Below are 16,725 nucleotides of genomic sequence, written 5' to 3'. Positions count from 1 at the left end.
GAGATAGGTTAAAGAATTTTCTCGAAGGTAAATATTTTTTTGTGGGCTTTTGGCTGATCGGAAAGTGAAATTGGTAGGGTAACATTAGAGAAGGTATGGAAGAAAGGTGAAAGGTAAAGAATTGGCTTTAAGTTTCAGGAAAATTATTCAATTTTTTACCATTTATTGTTTAAAGCAAAGATTGGAAGGATGAAGCCTCTCTGGGCTATGCTAATGAAAACCAGTCCAGGTTAGGTCTCTCTTCTCCAATATCTCTGTTCCTAGGATCAATTATTTACTGTTTTTTTCTTTTCCAAAGGGAAGCTTTAGCTGCCTGTTTCATTTTGCAATGAAACCATGAGTTGTATCTTTTGATAGTATCTTTATTTCTTCAATATTTCCATTTTCTGGATCTGTTTACTGAACAAAGAGAGGGTGAGAGGAGGGTAAATCCTTTCAAGAGCTTCAATGGATGATGCGTTCCGATGTGAATGCGTTACGGGTGGGTGGGGAGCAGATAGTGGGGAGCCATTATGCTTTCTTCGATGATGTAAAACTGAATTTTAAAGATATTAAATTCTACACCTTTGTTTTTTTTTTTGGTTTCATACAAATGGTTGCCTTAATCATTACGTTATGTTTAATAGACATTGCTTTGCTTTTAGACTTTTCTCTCTTTGTGAATGATTTGAGTCTCTTTTAGGGATTTGAGAAAGGACAGTACATGATGTGGTGGAACCCACTTGTGGATATTGTTGATTAGCTAAGTGTAAGTGGATTGTTTTTTGGATTCTTTCAATCTTTATTTAGAAGATCATCAAATTTGGGACTGTGATGGGTTTGGGGTAGGATTTTTTTTTCCGCTTCAGTAAGAAACGTGGATCTTACTTTATAGAGATGATGGGGCCTTTTCGGGTGAGTATGGTGTCATTCATTTTCTTTGATGCCAACCACTCACCCCAAAGTGGGTGGCTAGTTCTTTATGAGGAAGGTGGAGAAATGGATGCGTTTCTACTTTGTTTTTAATTGATGGTGAATTTGTGGGGCATGTGTTAGGACTTCAGTGGCTAATGCCTTGTAAAGGTCCGGCTAAATCCTAGGTTGCTTAAATTTCAAGTGTGTTTTTGGTCTAAAAGGTTAAACAATGTCATCATTATTAACCAAATATAATTTGAGTGTTGCTCAGGGCGGCTTCTGGGTAAGAAAGGTTCCTTTTATTGCCGAAGGTATCTTTAAATCCGCATCTCTAAGCATCATTAGCTATTTCATTAATGTTGTCTCCATTTTCAAGCATGCATGTGCTAGTTTGCTTATACATAATATTCAATGAAGAAAAGCCATTGCTTGAATTTTTGGCTGACTTTTACCTCCTTGGTTTCCATTTTTCTTGGTCCTATGTATAGCAGAAGTCTTCAGTCTAAATTGGCTTGCTTTCGATTTTGACAAAACAACTTCATGGAATGCTGCTGTGTACTTCATAATAAAAAAAGCTACAATTTGGATGGCTGATTTGTACATACAAATTGCGCGGAAGGGATATAGTTTTACATACTTTTGCGTTCTTCTTATGCGGAAAATGAGCAATTATAATTATTGTTCTTTTTGTCGACTTTTTAAGTCTCTCAATTTGTTGAGGCTTTTACTGGGCTCCGCTTGGAGTTGGCCGAACACTGGCTTTTTCTGTCCTCCAGTGGGGGATCGGAGCAAAAGGGTGCAAGCAGGCTGCCATCCATTAGGCAGCTGGTGTTAGCTTAGGGTTGCACGTGTTCTGGGTCCTGGGCCGTGAGTTTATCTTGGGGCACCTCTTTATTATTATTATTATTATTATTATTATTCATTCTTCTTTGTGGTTGGGCTAAATGTTGGGACTGATTCTTTTGAGTCTTGCGCTTGTTTCCTCCCTTTTAATGAAGTTTTGGTATTAATCGAACGTTTTTATCCTTGTCGCCTTATATGGTTTAAACGTCCATTTCACCATTATTGAAAAGGTTTAATTTAATTATTTTTAATTTTTTGTTAAATTAATTTATTTTTTTAACCTAAAATCAATTTAGTTGAAAAATAAAAAATAAAATAAAATTTATTAATTTTAAAGTTTAATAAAAAAATTGAAAATAATTTTTTTAATTTTTTCTTTAAATTAAGAAATTTAATTTAAGTTATTATTTTTCTAGTTGAATGAAAATTTAAATTAAAAATTTCAAATTAATTTAAGTAAAAAAAAAAAATAAAAGTACGTTAAAGTGAACTCTCTGGCGAAATTGAACAGTTTGCCCACCTGAGAGTTTCTCTTATCTTCTTTTCCTCTCCCAATTTCAAGACGGTGCAGTCCTTCACTATCTAGAACGCTGCCTTTTATTTTTAGCATGGTTTGAAAGCATAAGGGTTCAGAAAGGGTTTAGGCTTTAAGGTTGCACCGAGACTTGGTGCCTGTTTAGTATTCGAGGTTGGACAGGTTTATTTTCAGATGCCGTAGAGAATATCAAATTTAATTTTATATTATTTTTTAATAGTCTTTAATTAATATATTTCAAAAATATTTTTCTTTAACAATAACATTAAATAAACTCTTGATGATAAGAGCCCATTTATGATAGTGTTTAAAAGATCTGAATGACGAAAAGGTCAGTTTCATTTAGTTGCTAGTAAGGCTTTATTATTGTTGTATGATACGTTTAGTATGGGGTATATTTTTCAAGATAAACAGGGTGTGTGCAATTTAATTGCATGTTAGTGTTTACATTATAAAGGAGGGCTTAGTTTATGGAATGTAGTAAGCAAATAAAACTATGCCTAATCACCATTTAAACATAATAACATGTGAATCCTTGATGGAAACATCTAAAGAACTGCAGAAAGCAGTATACAGATGTATATTAGTGCGTGTCCAGAAGATGAAGATCAAAGCCAAAGCCATAAGGGAGAGACAACAAAAGGGGAAATGCAAAAATGGGTAAGAGAAAATATGTGATTATATATTGCTGAGAAATTCCTAAGGAATATTTTCCTAGGGCAGCAATCGACCTCTGAGAAAACTCCATGGTCCAGTTCCGGTCCCCTTCCTGCACAGATAGTAGCAGTTCCATTTTAATGATTATGCAACAGAAAAAGAGTAAGGAACTATACCCTTGAATTTTTAATGTCGATGTTTTAGATCTTTGAGGATTTGGAAGAAATTTTTGATGGAGAAGAGGCTATCTGGATTTCATCAATGGTATTACTTTATGGCTAAATACATTCTATTTGGGTTTGGAATTAACCGATTAAATATAGAAACTAAAATCGTAACTTAGTGAACATCTGAACTTATAAAAAAAACATAACACAAATTGGCAAAGTTATCGATATCTTATCAAAAGAAGTTGACTGTACTCTAAATTTTGGGACCATTTCTGAAAATTTTGAGAGAAAATTTGTCATTTTCTTTTGAAAATTTAGGGTACAGCAAGCAAAAGTTTGATTATATTTGGTAATGGGAGGGACAATTTCTGCATTTTTTTCTTTTACAAATCACTGATGATATGGCTAATTTGTGTTTAATTGTTATGATTTTTATAAGGTGTTTAATAGATTACAATTTTAATTTAGGTATTCAATCTAATCCCAAATAATACAGGTGTGAATACTTTATTTACTTTGAAGAGAGGGAAAGAAATATGGAGATTCAGTTGCTTTTGAAAGGGAAATTACCTCCATACACCAGCAAAGGTACGTAGCCCCATAAAGATGGTTAGAGCAACCCATATTCCAATAAAACCACCAGTTTTAGAGAGAATGAAAATGGTTGCAATGCTTGCTATAGCTACAAGGACCTGGAAAACACAAGGAATTGGACAAGAAAATTTCAATTAGAAAAGAATTAATATTTGGACAGACTTGTAAAAGTCTCATACACATTCTGCTTTGTAAATGGTATGAAAAAGGGCCAATATACTAACCATGGAATATGCAGAATATGCAAAATCAGATGCTCCAAAGTTCACACCATCAAAAACAAAGGCTATTGAGTTGATAGGTTGTGTAGCTGCAACGAACTGTTGGAGAGATACAAAGGAAAATTCAGTTCAAGTTATTGATACCCAAATAGACCTATTAGCTTTAGCTTATTGATATTGCAATCACATTTAGTGTTGTAAAGACTTGAGTTTGAGTATCAATGAACTAAAAAAGAGGAATTCTGAGAAATATTTACCGGAATGCCTATGCTTATAATGTGAAGAACATTAGGATCTTTTGAAAAAATTCCATCCCCAAAATGCAGACCTACTCCAACAACAACAGCCAGCCCCAGGCCAAGAACAAAACTCATCTGCAGAATAAAAAATATTAAGGTTCTGAATTTTTTGTAATGGAAATTGTGAATTCAGATGATATTAGTAGCGTTCATTGGCATACCTGAAGAACCCGGGTTGCCGCGGTTGTTGCCTTCTGGTAGTCCTTCTCAGCAAATGCACAAGCAATAATTGCCTAAAAGAGTGACCAAAAAGCACATTTCAGTTCCAAAACGAAACCAATGGGTTTTAGATGAGTGATACTAAAATCGTTTACGGGTGACTTGTAAGTCCTGTGTTTGAGTTCTTGTTAGAGCAAAATGTATCAAAAGAAAAAATAATGAAAATTGAAAACTTTACCTGTCCAGCAACAGCCAAGCCATCAGCAAGAAGTGATGAGGTCAACCAGACCTGTAAGCAGACTTGGAATGCAGCCATAGGTGTCGAACCCAGCCTTGTAGCCCTTGATGCTGCTAAGGTCACACAGATTGTAGCAGCTATAACTCTCGCTAACAACAGGAAGCCTGCAATACCAGTAGAGAAATGAAGTTAAAATAGTGCTCAAATTACCATGACCATAAACAAAATCAACAAACACGAGGGAAAAAAAAAAAAAAGAACTCCTTACCATTTTTGAGAAACCGACCAAATTGCAAATCTTTAAGACTTGGTGGTAAGAGATCAACTTTTTTCATCAACCTCCATAAGAGGATCAGTGAAATCAAGTACCTAGAAGGATCAATACCAAGAAAGATTACTCAGAACAAGAAGATCATTTAATTTAATAATTAAAGATCAAACAATATTTGAGGACGTGCTAGTACTTACTGGGAAAGAACATGTGCAATGGCTGCACCACTGACCCCCAACTTGCAAACGAAGATAAAAATGGGATCCAAAATGACGTTTGTTACATCTCCAGCAACTATTGCAGAAAGAATAAGCAAAACGAAAAGAGTTGAATAGTTGAAATTCATGAATATAAAACTAGAAGAACAAAAGGAAAATGCTAAAATATATATATATATATATATATATATATATATATATATAAATGAAAAGGTCTCTCACCAGTGGCATATAATGGAGTTTTTGTATCTTTAAATCCTCTGAAGACTCCTTGCATGGCCAGAGACAGAAGAACTGCAGGAGAACCTAGTGATCTTAATGTCAAGTACTTCCGTGCAGGAGTCAACATAGGGGAATTCTGTTCAATATTTTAAGAGAAGAACTGTTAATTTCCTATGCAAATAAATAGATTCGAATCAGGTGCACATTAAAAATTTAGAACAATAACAAGCACGACAGATACTTACAGATTTTACACCCATGATACTGAGGAGAGGTTGTGCACAGAATATGAGGAATATTGCCTGCACAAGACCAAGAATCCCTCCAACAATGAGTGCTGTTGAGGCTGAAGGGATATGTCTCCTTCCCTTCTTCTTCTTTTTGTTATTATTATTTGGTTTTTCCTTGACACTTTTGCCTTCAGCAAAAGTGGGAGACTTGCATGCAGTTGCCTTAAAATCTGCAGAAGAAAACATCAACATTGAATGATTTAAGATGGTGATCATTTTTTTTTCCTTCAAGGAGAGTATGGGTTTGAAAGAGGGAGAAAGTACCATCTTCTGGAATTGAATCTTTATTCTTTTCAGTGTCTGTTGCTGATCCTTTCTCCAAGTTCTCAAGCATGACATCTTCTAGCACCAACTCTTTCACTTCACAGGTTTTAGCTGAATCCTTCTTGTCCAAGTCCTCCCCTTTTTGTGGTTCATTTCTCACCCTCTGAACAGTATCTTCCTCAGCAACAAATGAAGTAGTGATACTAACCAATGGGAATATGGTAACCTTTGATGCTTGATTGAAGATGGCAATTGAAACTCCTACAGCAGCTATTTCCACTGGTCCTGTAAAGAAAAAGAAAACCGAAAATCAGCTTTAACTTGGCAAATGCATTTAGAGATTTCTGTAGGGACACCGTTATTCTTCTCCTGTCAAAATGCAGATATTTCACTAGAAGTTTCTTGAAAACAGATATAAACTCAACAAAGGACATGCATGGAAATGGAAGCATACCTAGATGGCCAATAAATGCCGTGTCAATTAGTGAAGCAATGGGATCAGCAGCTAAAGCCATAGCAGCAGGGACTGCAATCCTTAGTATCTCAGAACCAAGTTCATCCATCTTGAAAACTAGTCTGTAATTGTAATCCACATTAGCTAGATCATTAAAACGTAAGATGTGCCACTGAGCTTTAGATCAGTGATACTGAAATTCGAGGCAGCAGTAAGAGCCAAATGGCAAATATGGCGAAAATGTAAGGAAAGAAGAGAGACTATACCTTGCATCTCTAAAGAAAACCAGGATTGGCATCTTCCATTTTCTCTCAGCTAGCTGCAAAGCTTTATCCTCAGCCATGGTATCAAATCAAGTCCTCACTTGTTTGGAGTGCAAATAAGTCAATTTAGCTTGTGGGGATACCGAAAAAAGGATTCAATTCTCACAAGCTAATAATCTCTGTAACCTGCAGAGTTCATGAATTGGATTAGCACTAAAGTCCATCAACAACCAAGATTCAAGCACATCACAGACAGTTGATTTATATTACTAGAACAATGGCTATAGAAATGAAAGAACATTATCACCCCAGCAAACAAATAATAATGCTCAAAAACAAGCCAACCTTGTTTTTAAGATGATTTCGGAAGGGAGATGCTGTAGAAAGGCGACAGATGAAACAAAAGCTAATGCTAGTGGAGTAGCTCAAGGACACAATCTAGTGAGTTTATATGCTTTTTGCCTTAACCTTGGATTATAGTTGAACCTCCCCTGGTTCTTCAATAAAGGAAAAACACATGTCAAAGGAAGTTTCTTTCCAATCATGAACGTGTAAGACGGTATGGAAAATTGCAAATTCCAAGCTAGCAGACCCCTGCTTTATATATAGTTTCTGATTAAAATTTAATTGTGTTGAGACAGCTGCACATAAATTTAAGCACACCCAACAAACATAATAGGGAAGGGAAGAAAGACAAGATTTGTGTGGTTGGATTGTAAAGTCACATTTACAGGTAAAATATGGGGGAAAAAACGCAACTATGATAAGTTACAATTTCTTAGAATTCTCCTTACTCAAATTCTACTAGGTTTACCTAAATCTCACTCTTCTGTCGGGATTTAAAAAAAATAATAAAAAAAGTAAAGTAAAAAAAAGTTACCAAAGTGGCTACTGCCTCGAGCAAATGGCCTTATGGACATGAGAAGAAATTATTGTAGTCAAAGAATGGCACACAATGAGTTGGCAAGCCTTCCAATGCCTATAGACATGGGAAGGCTATTTTTTAAGGGATGGAGCTTGGTTAAGAAAGCTCAGTAGCTTTGAAGAGCTAGGGAGAGCTATAGCTTTAGATTTGAGAGTGGGGTGACTTAAACATTGGGTGGAGAAAGCAAATTTTTATTTTTATGTAAGAGAAACAAATTATTGTGGGAAATATTGAATGAAGATTACTCAAAGGGTTATCACAATATTTATATGTACTATTATTCTAACATAATGAAAAAGATAATTTATTGCTATCTGTAATCGTAAGTCGATATTTGGCCAAACCACATCAAAAATTGTGCCTCTTCTAATTTTTTTATTGAAGTATTTATATTTGGGCCAAGTGAAAATTTCCCAACACCTTTGCAGTAACATGAAAAATTTACAATATTTATACTATTTTATACATCTAGGTTACTCTCAGTACAATCATAGACCTTATAAAAATATCTCATTTGGATCACAACAGAGACTTTTTTCAGGTTGGATTACAATTTAATGCCAAAATAAAATTTTTTAGTCATCAAATTTCAATCACCTTGCTTTTTTTTTTAATCTTTTCAAGTTTATTTTGTTACAAAATCAAGCTAGTGTATGTAAGAATTACTCAAGATAGTTTATAACATTGATTGCTAAGTACTGCCTGCATTGTTCACAAAATTTTCAAGTAAATAATGGAGATATTCAGGTGTTTTCTGAATTTTAAGTCCCGCACAAGACTCGCCTGAAAACTCACAAAAAGAGACATCTTTCTGGCCCAGAAATAATGCAGAAAACAGAAGGAACAATGTACCTAAACTAAAAAGAGCATAATGATTTGTTTTATTTTGCTATAAAAATAAAGGGAAACCAAAATTTTTGGAAAATTTGGTTCATGTTCACATCATGCAAACCTCCCTCAGTTTTATATTTCCCTGGCCAACAACAGAAGAAGATATCATTATGTTCATGTATAAACAGACACGTATCCTTTATTCTTCCTTTTTTTTATTCTTCCCTTTTTTTTTTAACAATTAATCCCGATTGAAATTTAATCTCAAAATCTCATAACCATAGACAAGATTATAATACTACTGAATCAAATTCACTGTTTATATCATCATTTCTTTTTTTATAGAGAATCACATAAAATTATTTAATTATATGATTATTTTAATTGTTATGCCAATTGTATCAACAAGACCTTCATAATGTGTACATATTCAGTCTTTCTCTGTAAGGAAGATTCGATTGGTCTTTTCCCCCAGATAAAGACTCAAATAGTGGGTGAAGGGAGGGTTATTGCTTGATTAAAATAAGCCAAAAATTAAGATAAGCGATAGCATATGAAAGGAACAGTTAATTGGAAATATCATGGAGAAGTCTTGATCTTGTTTTTTGTACATTGCAGTACAAAGGAATAAAGAATGAATCTTTATTTTATACTCCAGTTTAATGTACCAAAGTTTTGGAAAAAAGGCATCACTAGTCAACGTTTCACATCCACAGTAGGTAAGAAACTAATTTAAATGAGCAATCATGTTAAAAAAATAATTAAAGAAATAAACAAAATGGACACCGACTACGAAGCTACAGTAATTCTTAATTCTTAATACTAAAGACTGTCAAACTTAATTGATTAAAAATAATAGTTAGATAGAACCTTCAATATGTAATTCTACCCTAAATACATACTTTTCAATAAAGTGAAATTGATCACAATCGATCTATATGATTCAAAATAAAATTAAATTATAGAATTTATATATAAAATAAAGAAATTTCATATGTTTATATCTTAAATTTATGATGAATTGACTATTAAGCAAGAACATTCATGCAACCACAATCATATTTATCAAGCTATACTATCTTAACCTTCCATATATGCAGGCTACGCAGATCAATGCCTATATGATAATTAGTCCTTTAATGCATGCATGGCTGCACATAAGATGTCTTAATAACCGAAAATAACTGAACAACCTCGACAAAAAGGAACAGATGCCGAGTTGTGATAAGTTCATGGAAGTTTCAGTGCTTCAATTAAGGTAGTTAAAACATGCGAGGATGATGGAAAATTCTGCGAAATATTAGCCATGTGAGGTTCAATCACTGAGTTGATGAATCTCTAAATCAGGATAAATGCATCTAATATAAAGCTTTTTTCAATTTCTAGGGTAGATCTTTAATCAGGAAGAATGCATGTAATGTAAAGCTTTCTAAATTTCTATTGTGTGATCATATGCGTGCACTTTGTCTCTATTAGTTATACAGGGAAGTCTGAATTGATATAAAACCATTCTTGAAATGTTGCTGAAGCTTTTATATGTTAAGTGCTTTTCTTGATATAATGTCAAAACCATTTAGCTCAAAGGGATTTTTTTTTTCTTGTTGATTTAGGAAAAACTCAGGGGATTTGTTTTAGTTGTTGCATGAACGTTAAATTGATTGATCGTATCATTGTAGGGGACATTTGAGACAAGATAAAGATCTAACAAAGAGTTTGAACCATGCTACCCATATTCATGTTTTATTTACATTTTCTCGATATTCAAATGAAGATTTTCCTTTATATGAATGAAAAAGTTGATCACCATGCAAGAGGTAAATTCTGGTATTCAACTTTCCATCATAGCAATTTTATAAATTTACAAATTATATATATATATATATATATATATATATATATATATAAATTCAACTTATCATTTATTTTAAACACATATTTATTCAAATACAACCTAAAAGAATAATTAATTTTTTATATTTCAATAATACCTCATAACTAAATGGATCTCACACCATATCAGTTCATGATCTTTAGCTATCAAAGCTTCAAAGAATCAATTAAATTGAATTCCTAATAGTACTATTTTATTTGATTTTTCAAGTGCTTTTATAATCAAACTGAAGATAATGACAGGTAAGCAAACCACTAACCAACATATGGAAATCCATTAAATGTCCAAGGTGGTCAGCCACAACCTAACATCAACTTGGAATAATGGATGCTACATAGACCCTACAAGGCATAATTTGACCTTGGTTAAGGACTCATTTCTAAACTTCACAAGGTAGACACCTCCCTGGTTATAGCTTACTTAGAACTTACAAATTTTAAATGGGAATTTTTCAATATTATTATTAGAGCCACATTAATTTGTATGGTGGCTTCAAAAGCAACCCTTTAATTTGAATTGAATAAACTTGAAGAGTCACTTAACTTTTTTTTTTTTCCCCTTCTTTTGACTAATGTGTAAAAGAAGAAAAAAGAGAGTAAAATAATTATTTGATATATGAATTATTCTTTGACTCTTACCAATAAATTTAAACATTTAAATCATATTGTTTTTTTTTTATATGGCATATTTTTTTTAAATAATATTTTTTTTATTTAAAGAAAAAATATATTAAATTTCTACTCGAACTTTCAATTTAATATCTAAATTTATTCATTATTATAATTCATAAAAATTAGAAATGATCAACAAAATTGAAATTTAGTGAAACCTCATATGATTTAACTTAAAATTAATTCATTTAAATTTATATAATTAATTTAATATATATATATATATATATTTAACTTGACAGTCAATGGTCAAACTCATAATGCAGAGTTGGTGGGCCTAATTGACCGTACTAATTGCAAACGCTTCGGCATCTTATCTGTGGTCCGTACTTTGAATTTGGATCACCTGTGGCCCGCCCGCCATTATTCTCTAATCCTTCTCCTTCCCCAGTTTCCCCAAAACTACACTGGTTTAATAAGATTATATAATAATAATAATAATAATAATAGTTTTAATTTAAATAATTTATTGTTAATTTAATTAAATAAGCCAGTTTTTATTTCCCTTCCACAGCATAAAATGATGGGTGTTGTTTATTTATACAATACAGATACATTATTGAAATTCAAATTATTGATTTCAAGAAATTAATATTACAATGCAACTTAAAAAAAGAATTAAATATTTTTTTTTTTTTTTAAGCAAGCAATGATATTTAAGAAAAAGTGTAGGATGCAACGTCTGATTATATCCGGTTATCAAACCTTCTCAATACACTCTTTCTCGGACAGAGTATACTGAAAAAAACTTAAAGCAAAACAAAGAAAAAAAAAATTCTAAGAAAAACATAAAATAAAGAATTCTATCCATACTAGTAGAGAAAATAGATATTAATTTGATAGATAAGAATACTTAATAAAGTTGAATAACTATATAAATATATAATTTAACATTAGCATAAATATCACTATAATGACAAAAATTTAGACCTAACTAAAGGCAATGAAAAGAACTAATTATTGTTATATATGATCATTGAACGTACCTTTTTTCTCCAGAAGTAGCAATAGTCCTTCTCTTTGCAGCAAACTTCAAAGCTCTTTTCCACCAACTTTGATCCTTTTCAATTGCAGGCCAAATACCAACCTATCAGTCTCCTTTTATGGGCACACTCACTCCCTCTCAAATTGATCTCCCATCCCTTCAATTAATTGATTAAAAAAAGATAATGGGGCGCAAAACTTTCATCCTTTCTCAAGGGAAAGTGTACACGTATTCAACACACTATGATTTTAGATAGAACTCATAATATTTTTAATAGAATCTACTATAATTTTAAATAATATATTAATTATAAATTAAATGATTATATACACCGGCATATAAATAAGAACAAATAAGAAAAACAACACTATGAAGGAAAAATATTAGGATTGATATATTGCTTAATTTTTTTTATTGAAGTTGTTGTTTTAGGAGAATTTTTATATGAATTTTTTTTACAAAGTTTAATTTTTCTTATTAAATTTTGGTTTTTTTTGTATAAAATTGAAGTGAGGACTCGAACCTTGTTCTGCCAAGTGAGTGATATGTTTCTGGCTATTAAATCAAGTTAAGTTATACATTAAATTTTGATTTTTTAAGTATGAATGCATAAAAGTATATGAATGTGGAGGTCACAATATCGAACTTGTGAGGAAAAAACAAAAGTGTGGAATTCCACTATAACCATTTAAGCTGTAACATTCTTGTATATGACATTGTCTAACTTTTTGCTGCAAAATTAAGTGCTTTTAGTAGGTAACACACAAAGCTTTTAGCCAAGTTGGGCTACGTAGGATCTCCAACATTGCTACCACATCCTTGGCTATTATTACATTACTTTTTTTTTTCTCTTACTTTCGTGAAGATGACAAATTTTACAAAATAATATTAATAAACTTTACCAAATTTAAAAATTTAAAACTTTAAAATTATAAACATATGTGATATACATATGAAGCTCAATTGGTTTAATATATAATTGATTTGAAGTGCAAAAAATGCGAAAAAAATATAAATAGTGAATGGCATAAAACAAATAAACTTGTTGTTAGTTGCTGACCACAAATGGGTATGGCCATGGCCTCATAATGACAAGTGAGAAAATGGTATCTCAATATTTTTGTTTCTATTTTCTAGTGGTGTTTTAGCTCTTGTTGATGAGACAATATTCCACTACAAGCACATAGCGAGGGAGAGAGAGAGAGAGGGAGAGAGAGGGTACACCATGGTACAATTGTTAATTTAAACACATTATTTAATTACATATTTACAATCTTTTGAACTAAACTTTTCATAGTGACAAAAAGTACCATATGTAATTAACAACAATATTTTGATAAATTTGGAGGACCCAAGATATTAACATTTGCAATTTGTTGATAAGTTAATTTATTTAGGCTTAGTGCTGTAATTCCTTGTTTTAGCTATTCCCCTTCCCTTTTGTTTCTAATATCTCAAAAGTTAATTTATTGGGGGATGCCTATTGGCCAGGATATTGGGGGACACGTATTGGCCGGAATTTAGTTGACGATGATCATGCTAATTTTTTTCTGGAGCCCTTTTAATTAATAAAATTATCATTCACAAAAAAAAAATCTCAAAAGTTAAATGTTAGAGCATTCAATCAAATTCAAAAGTTTAAATTATTAAGTGGTGAAATTTAAATACTTCTTTTGATATTTATGACAAAGAATGTCATCGAGTTAGCTTTTAAATATCAATATTAAATCTTTTTTCCAAACAATTTAATTAGGCATGCATTTCCATATCAATATTTAGGATAAATAATCCTAAAACAATAACAGTAGAATCAAAACTCTAATTAATAAAAAAGAGAAACTTTCTCATTCTTATCAAATTGAACTATAATTAATAAAAAAGAGAAACTTTCTCATTCTTATGAACTAACCCTATTAAGTAAATTCTAAATTTTAATTTGTTGTATTCTTTTTTAAAGTGATGCAAAATCTTTGAATATTTTCTATAGTTTTGCTTTTGTGGCTAACTTGTAACTTGTGAATTAAACCGAATACTTTAATATTAAGCGCTTACTAGGTAGAAATAATCAAATCTATTCTAAAAATTGGAAAAATATATTGTGCTTAAATTGAAAAAAAAAAAAACCCAAAATAGTTTCTAGATGGTGAAGACATAATCTTGAAGAAACTCATCAAAGAGATATATAGTACAAGAATATAATATAAAATATAGATGAAATCCACTTTCGCGTGGAAGCCATAGATACCACAATGTCAAGTTCAATTAAACTATAAGACAGTGGAATCCACTTTCGAGTTGCAACCATATTATTATTGCATGCCATGCCAATTTCAATAGAATATTAATTGGAATTCTAGTCATCTAGCTTTTTCTTATGCACCTAAGCAAAATTTTGATCTAATGATAGCCTCTTCTTTTGTTTTCTTGACTAAATTCTTAAGCAATTAAAGCAAAAGTATAGACATTTATATGGACTTGCAATGAGGATAAGTTTCGCCTATCTTGATTAATTATAAGAAGATGGAATCTACTTTCGTGTGGAAGACACACTCAGTTGCCACCCAAGAGATGATAATAATACTCCCTCAAGCGATAAGACTTCGAGCTCTAATTACATTACTTAATTAAGATTGACACGATAAGTAATTCAAATCAATCTACAATTCAAACAGATCTAATTCCATTTATTAAAAAAAAAAGATGAGATTCAAAATACGTATAATAAGAAATAATGTGAACCGTTATTGTTATGAATAGAATGATTAATTTTATGAAGTTGAACAAAATATCCAACTAGATAAATATGTTGTCTTTTCCCACTTAAAAAGATGAGGTTCACATAAGTAGTCTGCAGTAGTGGAGCTTCCATTTTTGGCATCATATAGAAAAAGTGATGTTTCACGTACCCAATATTAATTATTAAAAAAAAGAAGAATATTACAAATGGTGATTAATAAGAGACGGGTGTCACAAAAATGTTGTCATTATTTGGTAATGCGATAGATTAAGTGCATGCTAAGTGAACTCTAGTAGTGCTTAACAGCAAAATTTTATATATATAAACTACTAGTTAGGTCCACCATTGGTGCTTAGAGATGCCTAGGATTAGGATAAAGCTTCCCTTGTCCACCAATGTTGCACCCTCCATGCTTACATGATAAGATAATTAATTTCCACGTTCATGGCAATGAAATTTTTTTAGATTAATTAATAATGCTCTCATCTTTTAGAGCTTTTGGCTGTTACTTTCAAGCAAAACTACAATATGCACTAATTAATCCTTCTTCTCAAAAGTCTTCATTTCCATATATGTCAATGCCTATTGTTTTTGTTGAATATAGAACTTGAGACCACATTAAAGTAATATTTGAAAAGCGAATATTTACATCTAAAAGGAGTATTTTATAAGGAAATCTAGATGTCATTCTGCAACTTTTTGTTAATGATTGATGCTTAGTTTTCTATATTGTTGCCCACAATTGATTAATATTTTCTATCAGAAAGTTTAGACTCAACAAATCCACTTGATCAATTAATGTACATATAAACTTATACTACAGAAGTATGTTATGATAAGCGCATGCTTAGCTAAATGCAATGTATATTCATACATAAGAGCATTTATGGATATCTTGAAAACCAAATGCTTGGTGAAGCCTTAATTTGTTTTAATTAGTTTCCCATGTGTGTACGTGTCCTATTTGTTGCTTCCCCCAGTGGTGATACTATTAAATTAATTGCCCTACTGATTCAATATGGGTGCGTTTTGCATTTTGTTTTATATTTGCTTCTGATTTTTTCATTCAGTATCTCGATTTTTAAGTTGGGTGTATCGTGATAATTTAAAGATTGGAATTATACCTCAAAGAGGCAAGATGGGTTCAAGATTTGTGTTTTGCTCCAGCTTTTTAATTTCACTTAACATGAATTTGAAGATTGGAATCATACCTCAGGAATCAACTGGTTTTCTAATAGCTTATAAAAAATTAAAAAAAAAAGAAAAAGAAACTGGTTTTCTAAGAACTAAGCAATGCTGTGGATCCATTCACTCAAAGGCTACATTAAACTATTTGATAAGAGCTTTCAATTGGAAAATATTATCTTATAAGGAATAGTGCTTTTCATCACTGTAATCAATTTGCAGAATTGACATCCAGAAAAACATTCATTATGCTGTGAAGTTTACCAATCACTGCTTGAATAAAGACAGATTGTAAATTAGAATCCTGTAATTTTCAAGCTTTTAATTGGATTTTATAATTAGTGTGTGCATTAGATTTGGTGTTTGGCTTCTATATCATTATTTAGGTACAATGATTGTGAATGCACAAACTAATTACCATTCTTGAATATATAAATTTGCTAGTGTTTTGTTCATTGACTTATAGTATGGTGGTCCTTCCTTTCTTAATCACCTCTTGTGAAAGTGGATTCAAAAGATCGAGATGTTAACCCTAGTGCAAGTAGTTGCAAGATTATGCAACTAATTAATTAATTAACAACCTAATCAGTATCTTATTTTGTGCTAATTATAATTATGTACTTCTTTATATACAAAATAACAGACTTTCAACAATGTATTAATGAATTTGTCGCTAATCATATATATATATATGTTAGAGACATATTAGCGATGAATTTGTCACTAATCTATCTCTAATCCGTCTCTAAATCTTTTTAGTGATAAGGTTTTAGAGACAACAATGAATTCATCACTAAGGCTTAATTAATTTAAAAACAACTTTTAGCGATGAATTCATTCAAATTTGTTGCTAATAAATATTATTGGCTATGAAATTTTGATCATCAATAAATTCATCAGTGTATATG

At 31.5% G+C, this 16,725-nt stretch overlaps 1 protein-coding gene and 2 long non-coding RNA genes across 9 annotated transcripts in view; 1 reads left to right on the top strand and 2 right to left on the bottom strand.

The window, feature by feature from the left end:
* LOC110656784 (uncharacterized) overlaps window positions 1-16,725 on the bottom strand; it is a 52,690-nt gene that overhangs the window by 2,788 nt on the left and 33,177 nt on the right. The gene's annotated exons all lie outside the window — the stretch shown is intronic.
* Window positions 2,783-12,024, bottom strand: LOC110656840 (protein DETOXIFICATION 43-like). 4 transcript variants are annotated; one of them, XM_058133777.1, is made up of 14 exons: window positions 6,938-7,205; window positions 6,596-6,778; window positions 6,330-6,451; window positions 5,876-6,160; window positions 5,567-5,781; window positions 5,322-5,457; window positions 5,079-5,175; window positions 4,879-4,979; window positions 4,611-4,774; window positions 4,375-4,446; window positions 4,172-4,288; window positions 3,918-4,013; window positions 3,670-3,791; window positions 2,783-3,041 (listed from the first exon to the last, which is right to left on the bottom strand). In XM_058133777.1, exons 2-14 carry the CDS (start codon window positions 6,670-6,672, stop codon window positions 2,987-2,989), a joined length of 1,659 nt encoding a protein of 552 aa, XP_057989760.1. In that variant the 5' UTR covers window positions 6,673-6,778; window positions 6,938-7,205; the 3' UTR covers window positions 2,783-2,986. The 4 variants fall into 4 exon arrangements, with proteins under 4 accessions (XP_057989760.1, XP_057989758.1, XP_057989757.1 ...); XM_058133775.1 differs by lacking the exons at window positions 2,783-3,041; window positions 6,938-7,205 and adding an exon at window positions 11,897-12,024 and having other exon boundaries at window positions 3,654-3,791; XM_058133774.1 differs by lacking the exon at window positions 2,783-3,041 and having other exon boundaries at window positions 3,654-3,791; window positions 6,938-7,199.
* LOC131172598 (uncharacterized) lies at window positions 2,956-4,164 on the top strand. 2 transcript variants are annotated; one of them, XR_009143128.1, is made up of 2 exons: window positions 2,956-3,091; window positions 3,596-4,164. It is a non-coding gene; the product is annotated as an uncharacterized LOC131172598 (long non-coding RNA). The 2 variants fall into 2 exon arrangements; XR_009143129.1 differs by having other exon boundaries at window positions 3,032-3,193.

This window comes from Hevea brasiliensis, chromosome 14 (assembly GCF_030052815.1).
Source record: "Hevea brasiliensis isolate MT/VB/25A 57/8 chromosome 14, ASM3005281v1, whole genome shotgun sequence".
NCBI classification, from domain to species: domain Eukaryota; kingdom Viridiplantae; phylum Streptophyta; class Magnoliopsida; order Malpighiales; family Euphorbiaceae; genus Hevea; species Hevea brasiliensis.
This window is presented reverse-complemented; position numbering and strand designations above follow the sequence as displayed.

What these genes read in the sequence shown, in the direction of transcription:
- LOC110656840 (XM_058133777.1), bottom strand. Translation starts at nt 6,672, where the DNA reads ATGGCTGAGGATAAAGCTTTGCAGCTAGCTGAGAGAAAATGGAAGATG. An exon ending in GGCATTTATTGGCCATCTAG is followed by an intron (nt 6,161 to 6,329) that starts GTATGCTTCCAT and finishes TTTTCTTTACAG; the next exon opens with GACCAGTGGAAATAGCTGCT. An exon ending in ACCTTTGCTGGTGTATGGAG is followed by an intron (nt 3,042 to 3,669) that starts GTAATTTCCCTT and finishes CTATCTGTGCAG; the next exon opens with GAAGGGGACCGGAACTGGAC.